Here is a 12,581-nt window from a genome sequence, read left to right on the forward strand (position 1 = left end):
TGGAGGTTGCTGTGAGCTGTAATGCCACGGCACTCTACCCAGGGGGACAGCTTGAGGCTCTGTCTCAAAAAAAAAAAAAAAAAAAAAAAGAGCCAGATGCCTTAGGCCAGGCGAGGTGGCTCACACCTGTAATCCCAGCACTTGGGAGGCCCAGGGGGGTGGATTGCCTGAGCTCAGGAGTTTGAGACCAGTCTGAGCCAGAACACCACCTTATCTCTAAAAATAGCTGGGCGTTGCAGCAGGCACCTGTAGTCCCAGCTACGTGGGAGGCTGAGGCAAGAGAATTGTTTAAGCCTAAGAATTTGAGGTTGCTGTGAGCTGTGACGCCATAGTACTCTACCAAGGGTGACAAAGTAAGACTCTGTCTCAAAAAAAAAAAAAACCCCCAAAAACCAGATGCCTCCTCCTGCCTCCCTAGACCACACGCAATCCCAACTCAGGGAGGACTCACTGGGACCCCTAATCTAGGCGTCCTCAAACTACAGCCCGCAGGCCACATGCAGCCCACCTAGGACATTTATCTGACCTGCCGGGTGTTTTTGCCGCCGCTGCCTGTCCTGCTTAGCAGCCAACTCATCCTGGGGCCTGCAGTCCGGCCCTCCAACGGGCTGAGGGACAGTGAACTGGCCTGGCCCCCTGTTTAAAAAGTTTGAGGACCCCTGCCCTAATCCCACCCACCCCCCAACACTCCAACCTATCTCCTGTTCACGTTCTCCTGAGTACTTAGCATCTAACAGTATCTTGCTTATATGTATTCATGATCTGTCATCCCCCATTTGAAACAAAGCTCTAGGAAGGGAGGGATCTCTTTTGGTCAACGCACTTTAAATGGTCATAAGGGTGTTAGAGCCACCAAGAGTCACGGGACAGACTGGAAAGGAAGGCAAAGTGGCCATCCTTCCTCCTGGTCTTCCTCCCCCTATCCCTGTCCCATATGATAGTGAAGGGATTTTAGACGACATAAATCACAAAACTGGTCTTTTAGTCACAAAATACAAAACTGATCATCATTTCCCTACTCAAAACCTTTCAGCACGTCTCAGCGCGTGTAGCTCAAGCACAAGCAGCTAAGGCACCAGCCATATACACCAGAGCTGGTGGGTTTGAATCCAGCCTGGGCCTGCCTAACAAGGACAACTACAACCAAAAAATAGCCGGGTGCTATGGTAGGCACCTGTAGTCCCAGCTACTTGGGAGGCTGAGGCAAGAGAATTGCTTAAGCCCCAGAGTTTGAGATTGCTGTGAGCTGTAATGCCACAGCACTCTACCCAGGGTGATAGTTTGAGGCTCTGTCTCAAAAAAACCCCCCAAAAAACCTTTCAACAATGGATCATTGCTTCTAAGGGAAAGTGTCACGCTCTTATCTAGTCAGAGGTCTCACACCCTGAGTCCTCATACCTGTACTCCAGCCCTCTGACCTCCTCCCATCCCTCACCTCCACCTGCTGCTCTGTTGAGGGTGCACCAGCTCCCAGCACCATTACATACACCTCTTCATTCAGCACAAATGCCAGCTTAATAAGCTTCTTTCATAAATCTGAAGGTCATTTACATTTTTCTTTGAACTATCTCCTTTGTCCAATTTCTGATTGGATTGCTAGTCATTACCTTAACCACTTTCTAGGCATACAATATATATTAGGCATATTAGCATTTTTCTATGATATGAGCTATATTTTTCTCTAATCATGTGTCCTTTAACTCTGTCATTCCTAATGTTAATGTTATAAAGTTAACATATCAATCTTTTATGGCTTCTGGATTTTTTTTTTTTTTTTTTGAGACAGAGCTTCAAGCTGTCCCCCTGGGTAGAGTGCCGTGGCGTTATAGCTCATTACAACCTCCAACTCCTGGGCTCAAGCGAGTCTCCTGCCTCAGCCTCCCAAGTAGCTGGGACCACAGGCACCTGCCACAACACCTGGCTATTTTTGGGTTGCAGCCATCATTGTTGCGGGCCTGGGCTGGATTCGAACCCACCACCTTAGGTGTAGGTGGCTGGCGCCTTATCCACTTGAGCCACAGGTGCCAAGCCTGGCTTCTGGATTTTGACTCACAAGTAGAAAGGCCCTCCCTACTCCAAAATTACAAAGGAATCTTGTAATCTTGTAATCTTCTAGTACCTTTATAGTTTCATTCCCTGAAATTGTCAACTGGTTAGGGTGGCCTTCCCTAAATCCCAGACTAATTTGGACTCCCTTGTCCCCTTCCTTCAAGGCACTTCTCCCAAGTGCAATTAATCAGTTATGATTAAATTAAATGTGGAATGTATGTGTCCTCCACGGAGCTGTCAGCTCCATCTGTGAGGGCAGGGACTCAGGCTGATTTGGTCATGGAGTTCGGAGATAGCAAAGAGTAAGCACCGAGTTTGCAGATTGAATAATCTTCCTTCTTCATTCCACTGTGGCAACTCACAATGTCCCCATGTGAACTGGGTACCTAAAGTAAAGTGGCACACTACTTTTTTTTGAGACAGAGTCTCAAGCTGTTGCCCTGGGTAGAGTGCTGTGGCATCACAGCTTACAGCAAACTCCAAGTCTTGGGCTTAAGCAAGTCTCTTGCCTCAGCCTCCCAAGTAGCTGGGATTACAGGCGTCTGCCACAACACCCAGATATTTTTTTTGTTGCAGTTGTCATTGTTGTTTTAGCTGGCCCGTACCAGGTTTGAACTTGTCAGCCTCAGTGTATATGACCTACACCCTACCCACTAAGCTATAGGTGTTGCCTGGCACACTACTTCTTCTTCTTTTTTTTTTTAAAGTCAGTTTTTTATTTTTTTTGCAGTTTTTGGCCAGGGTTGGGTTTGAACCCACCACCTCTGACATATGGGGCCAGCACCCTACCCCTTTGAGCCACAGGCGCTGCCCCACACTACTTCTTATTGGAAGGGGAAGGAGAGCTTCAAGTGGCAGGAGGTCACCTGAATCCTGGGAAAAAAGTGCAATCTGAGTAAGACCAAAACATGCAAGTTCTCCTCCTTTCCAGGTCACTTAGTTTTTTTCCTTGCTCCACTGCTCACAGGGGTTTCTCCTGCAACATCTGCCCTATGCTGAGAAACTACTGCCCCGCTCTCCCTGTTATGCATCTGAATCCTTCCTGTCCCCACATTCACCTGCTCTTTGTGTAGCCTCTGAAACTCCTCCAGTTCTCTCTTGCTCCCCTCTTCCAGGTTCTTCCGGACGACCTCAGCCCCGGCCAAAGCAGCACGCAGGCCCTCAGCCTCCGCTCGACCAGCCTTCTCTGCCCGTGCCAGAGCCTCTAGCTCCACGGTCTGGGCCTCCAGCCTCATATTCTGCTGCATTGAGGTCTCCTGCAGGACACGGACCTCCTCTTCCAGCCGATGCAGCTCTTGCAGCTGCCGAGAGATCAGCGCAGCCTGCTGGCTCAGGGCCTGCGACCCCTCCAGCTCCAGGGATCTTCAAAGACAGGGTGGCACAGGTGAGACTTGTCTCCTATGCTGGGAAGGTGGCCCAAGGCATGAATGGAGACAGAAGGAAAAAGAGGATCCCTCTGTTCCCATGTAAGGAGGTGGGGGGATAAAGCTGGGGCACAAGGATCTCTGCAATTACATCATTGTCACCATTCATCAATGTGCAGTGTCTGGGCTCACAGGGCTAAAGGCTAGCTGAGATCATGGAACGTGATCTCTCTAGCTATATATGGTACAGGCAGAGGCATTACACATCGAATGTATACATAATTAGGTATACTGTAGGTGGAAAATTTGGAAGAACACATGGAAGCTTCTATATTCTGATTTAAGAATGAGAAGTTTGGCTCAGTGCCTGTAGCACAGTGATTATGGTGCCAGCCACATACACTGAGACTGGGGTTTGAACCTGGCCTGGGTTAGCTAAACAATGACAACTGCAACAAAAAATAGCCGGGCATTGTGGTGGCGGCCTGTAGTCCCAGATACCTGGAAGGCCGAGGCAAGAAAATCACTTAAGCCCAATAGTTGGAGGTTGCTCTGAGCTGTGACACCACTACCCAGGGCAACATTGTGAGACTCTGTCTCAAAAAAAAAAGAAAAAAAAAAAAAGAGAAGTTTGAGGAAGGCACAGGCATAGAGAGGTCATGGGCTTCCAGTATCAGTATCGTGAGGTTAGGCACTAGTTAAAGGCATTTATTGAGTGTTGGTATACTTTATAAGGAGTCTGAGATAAATAACAGTGCTAATCTTCGGAGAATAGTCTATTGGTGTCATGTGAAGTTTAACCCTGCTTAGACCATGGCTCCTGAGACTGCTCTTCCTCTGAGACCCAGAACTAGAGTAATTTTTAAGCAGCAGGAATCTGTAGGCTGGGTAAATGAAGTGACTTGCCAAGGCCCCCAGCTGGTAGCCAAACTAGAAATAGTCTCTATTTCCTGACACCCAAAAGTATTCTCCCTTTTTCATCATGCTCTTCCTCTTTGATATAATCCTACTCTGGAGCGAAATGGCACAATGACATTCCAGTACAATTGGGAAAAGACACACAGGAAACAACAAAAATAAAAACTTTTTACAGACAACAAACACATCGACAGACAGCATGTCCAGCTCCAATGGCATGTATTCTGTAAAGTCTTTCCTCAATTACTTCATGAGAATGAACCCACACTAACACAGTACTGGGCTCCTACTTCTAGTGTAGTTTGTACTTCTTCCTTCTACTATGCTTAATGATTGAATGTTGGCCAATCTATCTGTTCCCTTAGGATATTAAATTCCTTATTAATGAAAAATTTAAGTTGGGATCTGTCTTATTAATATCCCCATCCTACCTACCTACCCTCCACACTGTCATGTTATTTATGTGTCAGAGGTACCAGTAATTGCTTAAGTAAAAATGAGTAAGTTAGGTAACCAACAGCTGACATAGGGTAAGGAATCTATTTCAGTGAAGAAAAGTGATTAGCCAGCAAATCCGAGAAAAACAGCATGATTGATCCCTACCTGCCTCTCCACCCTGGCTCCTGCCTATCACCAGAAACATCTTGTTCCCTCACGGTCATCTGAGATCTCTGAGTGTCCAGCCACCTCTCTGAGATATCTTGATGGGCTGGGGGTGGGACCAGGGAAATGTCTGACATCCAGGTGGGAGCCATTCTTGGTGATGTTGAAAGGGGCCGAGCTTGGAAGTGGGAGGGGGGAATCAACCCCTTGGAACCTGAGGAATCACAAAAGCAAAGATGGTCAGTTTCTCAGGCAGTGGCAATCACAGTCCCCTTGCCTGGTCTCACTAACCTGAAGGTGGAAACATCTCCACATTTTTTGAAGGCTCTAGATTTTGTCTCCAGCCATCTATGTTCCCCTGGACAATAGGAGAAACAAGGACATTCCAATTTTCAGGCCACCTTCCTAAGAGAAAGCCCATGCAATAACAAAGTTATAATCCTTAAATTACAACCAGGTCCACCAGACTCTCTCCTCCTCTCAAAGAAGTAGGATATTCCCCAAGATTAGTTGCTTGTCCCCGCCTGGTTCCTGAAAGAACCCAGGTAATAACTATGAAGTAGAGAGAATTTACTGAGAGACAAGGTGAGAGGGAGCTCTTAGGCTTTACTCATACTTTTAGGATTCTAGGCAGTACCTTTACCCTCTTCCTTAAGTGTCTACACCCCCTTTGTTCCTGGCTGGAAGTGAGAAAGAAGTAGACAGGGAGGGGGCCCATCTAGAAGCCACCAGGCTATGACTCCTGGGTCCTTCCTTGTTAAAATGCTGGCCCAAGGCCTGGACCTAGATGAATGTGGCCACATGTAGTGCTAAATCCCGGGCAGAAAAACCAGCTTCTGGGCATTTCATCCAAGTATTTTTTGCAGCCTTCCTCTCAGTTTCTCTCTACTAGCATTTGGCTTCCATTCCTGTTACTCACCTCCTCTTTCTAGAGTCCTACGGCACAGTGGGTTCTTCAAGATCTTTCTCTCACCCTCCTAAAAAATGAATTCATCTACTTTTTATCCAAATCTGGGATTCCTAACCTGTCCCTTCATGCATTCTAATCTGCTTTTTTTTCTGAAGAAATTATTCTGGTCCCTCTCCCTCAGTGGCCTGAGGCACTCCCTTCCCTGCACTCTAGCGGGCTCTGTTCTCCCCTCTCCTCCCCAAAGATATCACCGACCCTGCTGGACTTTAAGCTAAGTTATTCTGACCTCATCTGTCCCTTTACTTGGCTCCTGTCCTCCTCTTCCCCTGTGGATCCCCTGACCCACCCCACCCCCAGCATTCCTCTCAGCCCCTTCCCGCCCCCAACCGACTCCTCCCGAACGCCCCTTACCCAGCGCGAGAGTCCCTCTCGGGGCTGTGACCACACCCCCGCCTCTCGCGCCCGGCCAGCCGGGCCCGGCCTCGCCTCTGTCCTTGACAGCGCCTGCGCACGGCGGACGAATTGGCGGGCCACTCTAAATCCCAACCGCCCCGAAAGGAGTAGAGGCAAAAGTGTACGCAAGCGCAGTGGCGTTTACAGCCGGGTCCAATTAATGAGTCCAGACCGCTCGGCGCCCTGGCGGCTCCTCCCCACTACGGGAACCGGGAAAACTTGTGAACTAATCAGAACAAGCAGAAGGCGGGACATTGGCGCCCCGCCCAGCGCAATGCCCAATGACATGGAGGAGAGCAAAAGAGATGACCAATCAGAAACGGCCCGGGGGCGGGCTCGCTTGGCGCGAAGTTCGGACCCGGGAATTCCGAAGGAGGGGTCGGCGCTGCCCGCGCGCGGAGGCCGCGCCCCTCCTGGCCCCGGCTTCTTGGCTGTCAAACGTCTGCACGAGCGCCGGCTCTGCTGGAGGATCCCGAGAGGTACTGAGGCCGCTGCACAACCTGGCACTGCCTGAAGAAGAGACCTCGGAGACTGCACCGCGCTGGTAGATCCGAACCTGGGATAGGGTTGGGGGAGAAGGGCAGAGTTTGTCTTCCGTGACCGCGGGGAGCTCCTTCCTCTGTTTTCATCCCTTCCGGAGAACCCGGGAAGCAAGGGTTTAGATCCACTTTGTTGGAGTACTTAAGGATTTTGGAGGATGACAGTGAATTCATTTCCCTCGGTGGTTCAAACTAATTAGTTAAGAGTGACGAATTGGCCAGAAGAGGGGGCACGGGAGAGCAGAAGGGGTGCATTATTTGGGTAGTCAAGTTTGACAGGAAGAAGCTCCTCTTCTCCAAATTACAACAGAAGTTATACGTTCTAATTGTACGTTATATGTTTGTATAACAGGACCTCTCGCACACATACAACCTTCCAATTTTTATTTCCCTGGAAGCAGCCTAATGTATCGTTTCATTGCACAGTTGGAGGCTTCTCAAACATTCTGCGGCCCGAGGATCCAGTTCAACTGAGATGCTATAGGACATGTTCTTGTTTTTGCATTGCACCAAGACCTTCCTGGAATTTTTCAGAAGCAAGTTTGCTTAACAACCAATTTTGCACTGAGTGCCTATGCTGCTTGTACTCTGTCTGAATTTGCACTACTTAGCTAGTGTAGTCAAAATTGAAATTGCACACAGCACAGCTCAAGTTTGCATCAGACTGGAAAGTGAACATAAGCCTATGGTGCATGGCTGGAGACTGGGAAAGGTGATAGATGTCTGAAGTAGAAGAGGTGGTGCAGAGGGGGCACTGCCCATGCTGCCCTGCTTCCAGCTTCTGCGCATAGGGGGCGGCAAGGGCGGTGATCTCTATACCTTCCACCCCCCCACTGGTGCTGGCTGCACCTATCGCTTGGGCCACAGGGCTGACCTGTGTGATGTGGCCCTGCGGCCCCAGCAGGAGCCTGGCCTCATCTCTGGGGTCCACGCCGAGCTGCATGCTGAGCCCCGGGGTGATGACTGGAGAGTCAGCCTGGAGGACCACAGCAGCCAAGGTGAGCAGTAAGTAGCACAGCTTTGCTCTTGGGCTGAATGAGTAAGGGGCTCCACAAGGACCTTGCCATCTGCTTCTTAAACTTCCTATAAGGTTGGATGGATGGTCAGGGTCCAGACTTGTCTTCCCACCAGAAGTGTAGTGTCAGAAGCTTGACTCTTGTTGGTCTGTTTATGTGGTCTTTTTTTTTTTTGAGACAGAGTCTCACTTTGTCGCCCTTGGTAGAGTGCCGCAGTGTCACAGCTCACAGCAACCTCCAGCTCTTGGGCTAGGGTGATTCTCTTGCCTTGGCCTCCCAAGTTGCTGGGACTACAGGCACCTGCCACAACACCCGGCAATTTTTGTTGCAGTTGCCACTGCTGTTTTAGCTGACTGGAGCCAGGTTTGGACCTGTCATGCTCGGTATATGGAGCCCGCACCCTACCCACTGAGCCACAGGCACCACCCTTTTTTTTTTTTTGAGACAAAGTCTCACTTGGTCACCCAACAGTGCAATGGTATCTGAGCTCACAGCAACCTCAAACTGTTGGGTTGAAGTGATCCTCTGGCCTCAGCCTCCCAAGTAGCTGGGACTACAGGCACCTGCCACAGCGCCCGGCTATTTTTTTATTTTTATTTTTTTAGTTTAGTTTAGCAGGTCCAGGCTGGGTTCAAACATGTGACCCCTGCTACATGGGACTGGTGCTCTCACTGAGCTACAGGCACCCCCTCCTTGTTGGTCTGTTTAGTTTAGCTCATACAGGGCCTGGGGCATCATCAGATTAGTGTCACAGTGGGGGCCATGTTCAGGCTTGATTTAGTTTGCAATTTTGCTGAGGCACTCTATTCCTGGTTTGGGGCAGTTTTATGTTGAATTATGTTTTAATGATCTGGGCATGTGTTTTTTTCCCTAACTTGGGGTAATTAATCACTCTCAGAAGGCTCAGGCTCACATTTGAGTTTTGCCACTTGCCCTGGCAAAGCCTCTTGGCAGAATCGACTTTTGGGCTCAGCACCTGTGGCTCAAGTGGCTAAGGCGCCAGCCACATACACCTAAGATGGAGGGTTCGAATCCAGCTTGGGCCCGCCAAACAACACAGCTGCAACCAAAAAAATAGCCAGGCGTTGTGGCAGTTGCCTGTGGTCCCAGCTACTTGGGAGGTGGAGGCAGGAGACTCATTTGAGCCCAGGAGTTGGAGGTTGCTGTGAGCTGTAATGCCACGGCACTCTACCCAGGGGGACAGCTTGAAGCTCTGTCTCAAAAAAAAAAGAAAAAGAATCGGCTTTTGGGGTATGTAGGTATCAGATATAGTGCCCAATATTCATTAAGTGCTTACTTTTTTTCTTTTTGAGACAGAGTCTCACTTTGTCGCCCTCAGTAAAATGCTGTGGCATTGTAACTCACAGCAACCTCAAACTCGTGGGTTCAAGTGATTGATTCTCTTGCCTCAGCCTCCCAAGTAGGTGGGACTATAGGTGCCCATACGACACCCAGCAATTTTTAGAGACAGGGTCTCACTCTTGCTCAAGCTGGTCTTGAACCCATGAGCTCAGGCAATCCACCCATCTTGCCCTCCCAGAGTGCTAGGATGACAGGGGTAATCCACCAAGCCTGGCCTTGGTGCTTATTGTTATGACCCAGTCACTATTTTAAGTGCATTGAATGTAGGCTGCACTAATTTCATCCCTGTTTTGCAGTGGAAGAAAACAAAGCACAATAATAAACTTGTTCAGGGTCACATAGCTGGTAAAGTGGTGAAGCCAGGATTTGAAGCAGTTGGAGTTGGAGTTGGGCAAGAGTGAGAATGTCTAAGGGTGGACCTCAGGAGAGTGAAGGAAGGAGTCCTTTGTAGGAAAGCACAGGAAAAATAAGCTTGTTTCCAGTAGATAAGAAGTTTATTACTTGGTATCTAGCAATCACCTGCTGAGGGGCTTAGAAATGTGATGAAGAATTTGATGAAGATATCATGTGTTTCTCATGCTCCCCAGAAATCAAATAGAACCAGATGTCTCCACTCCTGACTGGTCATTTCTGTTTTTGTCCTTTTCTATATCTGATGCCCCACCAGGGACTTTGGTCAATAATGTCCGACTCCCAAGAGGTCATAGGCTAGAGTTGAGTGATGGGGATCTCCTGACCTTTGGCCCTGAAGCGCCCCCAGGAACCAGCCCCTCAGAGTTCTACTTCATGTTCCAACAAGTCCGGGTCAAACCTCAAGACTTTGCTGCCATTACCATCCCACGGTCTACGGGAGATGCCGGGGTTGGTTTCCAGCCCATGCTGCCTTCCCAGGGGGCTCCACAGCGGCCTCTCAGCACCCTCTCTCCCACCCCCAAGGCCACACTGATCCTCAACTCCATCGGCAGCCTCAGCAAGCTCCAGCCCCAGCCACTCACCTTCTCCCGGAGTGGGCCAAAAAGCATGCCTGTTCCCACTCCACCTGGAGAAGTAGGGACTACCCCTTCTGTCCCACCCCCACGAAATCGGAGGAAATCTGTTCACCGAGTGTTGGCAGAATTGGATGATGAGAGTGAGGTTCCTGAAAGCCCCCCACCAGTCTTTATGGAGCCCAGGAAGAAACTCCGTGTAGAGAAAGCCCTTCTGACACCCAGTGGGTAAGTGAAGAGTTCTCATGTGTCAGTCTTCTTTCAGTAACTCACTGCCTTTCCACTCTTTCTTTCCTCTGGCTGGGAGGAGGCTCCTTTGCTTGGGGAGTGGTCAGAGGCAGAACAGATGTTAGAATGGCAAGACCTAGGTTAGCTTTAACAGGAATAGGAAAATAGAAAAATATATATAGAAGGAAATGAGTTAGGTGAGGGGCACAGTGGTTATAAAACTAGCAGGCCAGCAGGCAGGAGTATTTACCTTTTACATTTCTATGGCTTTAACCCCAGATGGGGAACTTGCAGGCTCACACTGCAGGTTTTCAGTTACTAGCTTTGCACCCAAAGGGAGAATCATATCCCATACTAGGGAGTCAACTGGGGACTAGTTTCTGGGCCCACACTACAACCCTACATGATTTCAGACTCACATTAGTCCAGTGAGCCTATCTAAATTCACCCTACATTTATTAAAAAGATTTCTAGGCCTACAGATTTCCAGTGACCCTGATGTCTCTCTTCCTTCAGAAATCGCCGTGGCCGTCCTCGAAAGCACCCAGTGAGTGTCCCCACGGCGCCCCCTGCAGGTGGGGGAGGGGAGCCCTGTGCAGCTCCGTGTTGTTGCTTGCCTCAAGAGGAGACAGTGGCCTGGGTTCAGTGTGATGGTTGTGATGTCTGGTTTCACGTGGCCTGTGTTGGCTGCAGTATCCAGGCTGCCAGGGAGGCTGACTTCCGATGCCCAGGGTGCCATGCTGACACCTAGACCTAAGGCCTACCCACCAGAGGACACAGCTCCATTTTGCAGAAGGACACAGTGAAGTGCAAATGGATCTAACAAATGCAGCCCCTCCTTCCCTTCTCAGGAGGGAATGGCTATAGGGAATAAGGATGGATTGCTGTTGGTACATGGCTAAGGTGGTTTCCTACCAAAGACATTGCTGCCTCCAAGTTGCCGGTTGAGCTGCAAATTCCCAGTTATAAGCTGTGAGGCCTTGTTGCCATGGACACCAGAATACATGTGGTGAGAGCATCCCATCAATTGCAGAATACACACCTAGCAACTGCTGGGAGGGAATTCTTGAATGACATCTCCTGAGGCATTCTGGGAAAACCAGGGTCTGGACCCAAAGCATCTTTACACTGTGGCTAGTCCTGCTGCTGACCAGATCATAGTGACCTGGCTTTTCAGAGCTTTGCTTCTATTTCCAAGTAAACAAGCAGCAGCTTCATTAACTCCTGAGCATTTACTTCTTGTGGCTCTGATATTCCTTGCTTTCCAGTTCTTGGGAGAATGCCTTTTGAGAAAGTGTGGAGAACTAATTCAGAATGTTTGAGAAAGGAGAAATGAGTAGAGAAATACTAACCTGTTCACTGGAAAGGTATAAATATATGGGGTAAGTTGGAGGCAGGAGACAGGAAAACAAGAATACAGGTAATATAAGATTCACAAGAATTATACAGCTTTACAGACTTCACCCGTACTGTCAAGGAAAGGGAAAAATCCTGTTAGCTAGCTACAGCACATGCTGGCCACATACAATCTACATACAGTATTTGTGATTTTCTGTTAGCTTAACACCAAACCAAGATACTGTCAAAGCATCATCTCTAATTCTTATGGGGAAAGGCTTATGTTGACCTGTCTGTGCTCTCCTGCCTTGACTTATAAAGTTTTTTCACATCAAGGAAACAGCTACTGAGCAAAGGCCTCTAAGGAACTAGTGGCAGACACAGAATAAAAGGTGGGTATGGCTTGGTGCCAGCCATATACACCAAAGTTGGTGGGTTTGAACCTGGCCCAGGCCAGCTAACCAACAATGACAACTGTAACAAAAAATAGCCAGGCATTGTGGCAGGTACCTGTAGTCCCAGCTACTTGGGAGGCTAAGGCAAGAGAATTGCTTGAGCCCAAGAGTTTGAGGTTCCTGTGAACTGCGACGCCATGGCATCTACCGAGGGTGACATAATGAGACACTGTCTCAAAAAATATATAAATAAATAAATAAAGGTGGGTGAGTTGTGAGTCACTTATGGACATGGTATGCAAAAACCTACTGTGGAAACCAAATGGGTCCTGGTATCAAGAAAGCACAAAGAGTATCACATTGGGGTGATATGGAACAGAAATAGTATCTAAAGACTCAATTTCTAAGTATAAAGCTACT

At 48.8% G+C, this 12,581-nt stretch overlaps 2 protein-coding genes across 3 annotated transcripts in view; one reads left to right on the forward strand and one right to left on the reverse strand.

Annotated features, from left to right (window-relative positions):
- Positions 1-6,278, reverse strand: part of CCHCR1 (coiled-coil alpha-helical rod protein 1) — a 15,800-nt gene extending 9,522 nt beyond the window's left edge. Inside the window, exons 1-5 of one of the 2 annotated variants that reach the window (XM_023512943.1) lie at positions 6,256-6,278; positions 5,854-5,911; positions 5,226-5,339; positions 4,935-5,148; positions 3,108-3,411 (exon numbers count right to left, since the gene is read on the reverse strand). In XM_023512943.1, coding sequence (XP_023368711.1) covers positions 3,108-3,411; positions 4,935-5,148; positions 5,226-5,241 — 534 coding nt within the window. In that variant the 5' untranslated portion in view covers positions 5,242-5,339; positions 5,854-5,911; positions 6,256-6,278. Of the gene's footprint in view, positions 1-3,107; positions 3,412-4,934; positions 5,149-5,225; positions 5,340-5,853; positions 5,912-6,255 lie in introns of those variants that run through there. The other variant, XM_023512942.1, reaches the window with a different exon arrangement.
- A 470-nt stretch (positions 6,279-6,748) lies between these two features.
- Positions 6,749-11,233, forward strand: TCF19 (transcription factor 19). Its single transcript, XM_003788993.3, has 4 exons — positions 6,749-6,841; positions 7,263-7,834; positions 9,882-10,428; positions 10,945-11,233. The coding sequence occupies exons 2-4, from the start codon at positions 7,597-7,599 to the stop codon at positions 11,177-11,179; spliced, it is 1,020 nt and encodes a 339-aa protein (XP_003789041.1). The 5' UTR covers positions 6,749-6,841; positions 7,263-7,596; the 3' UTR covers positions 11,180-11,233.
- The last annotated feature ends 1,348 nt before the right edge of the window (positions 11,234-12,581 follow it).

The sequence above is a fragment of the Otolemur garnettii genome, unplaced genomic scaffold (assembly GCF_000181295.1).
Source record: "Otolemur garnettii isolate 467f Iridium unplaced genomic scaffold, OtoGar3 scaffold00031, whole genome shotgun sequence".
NCBI classification, from domain to species: domain Eukaryota; kingdom Metazoa; phylum Chordata; class Mammalia; order Primates; family Galagidae; genus Otolemur; species Otolemur garnettii.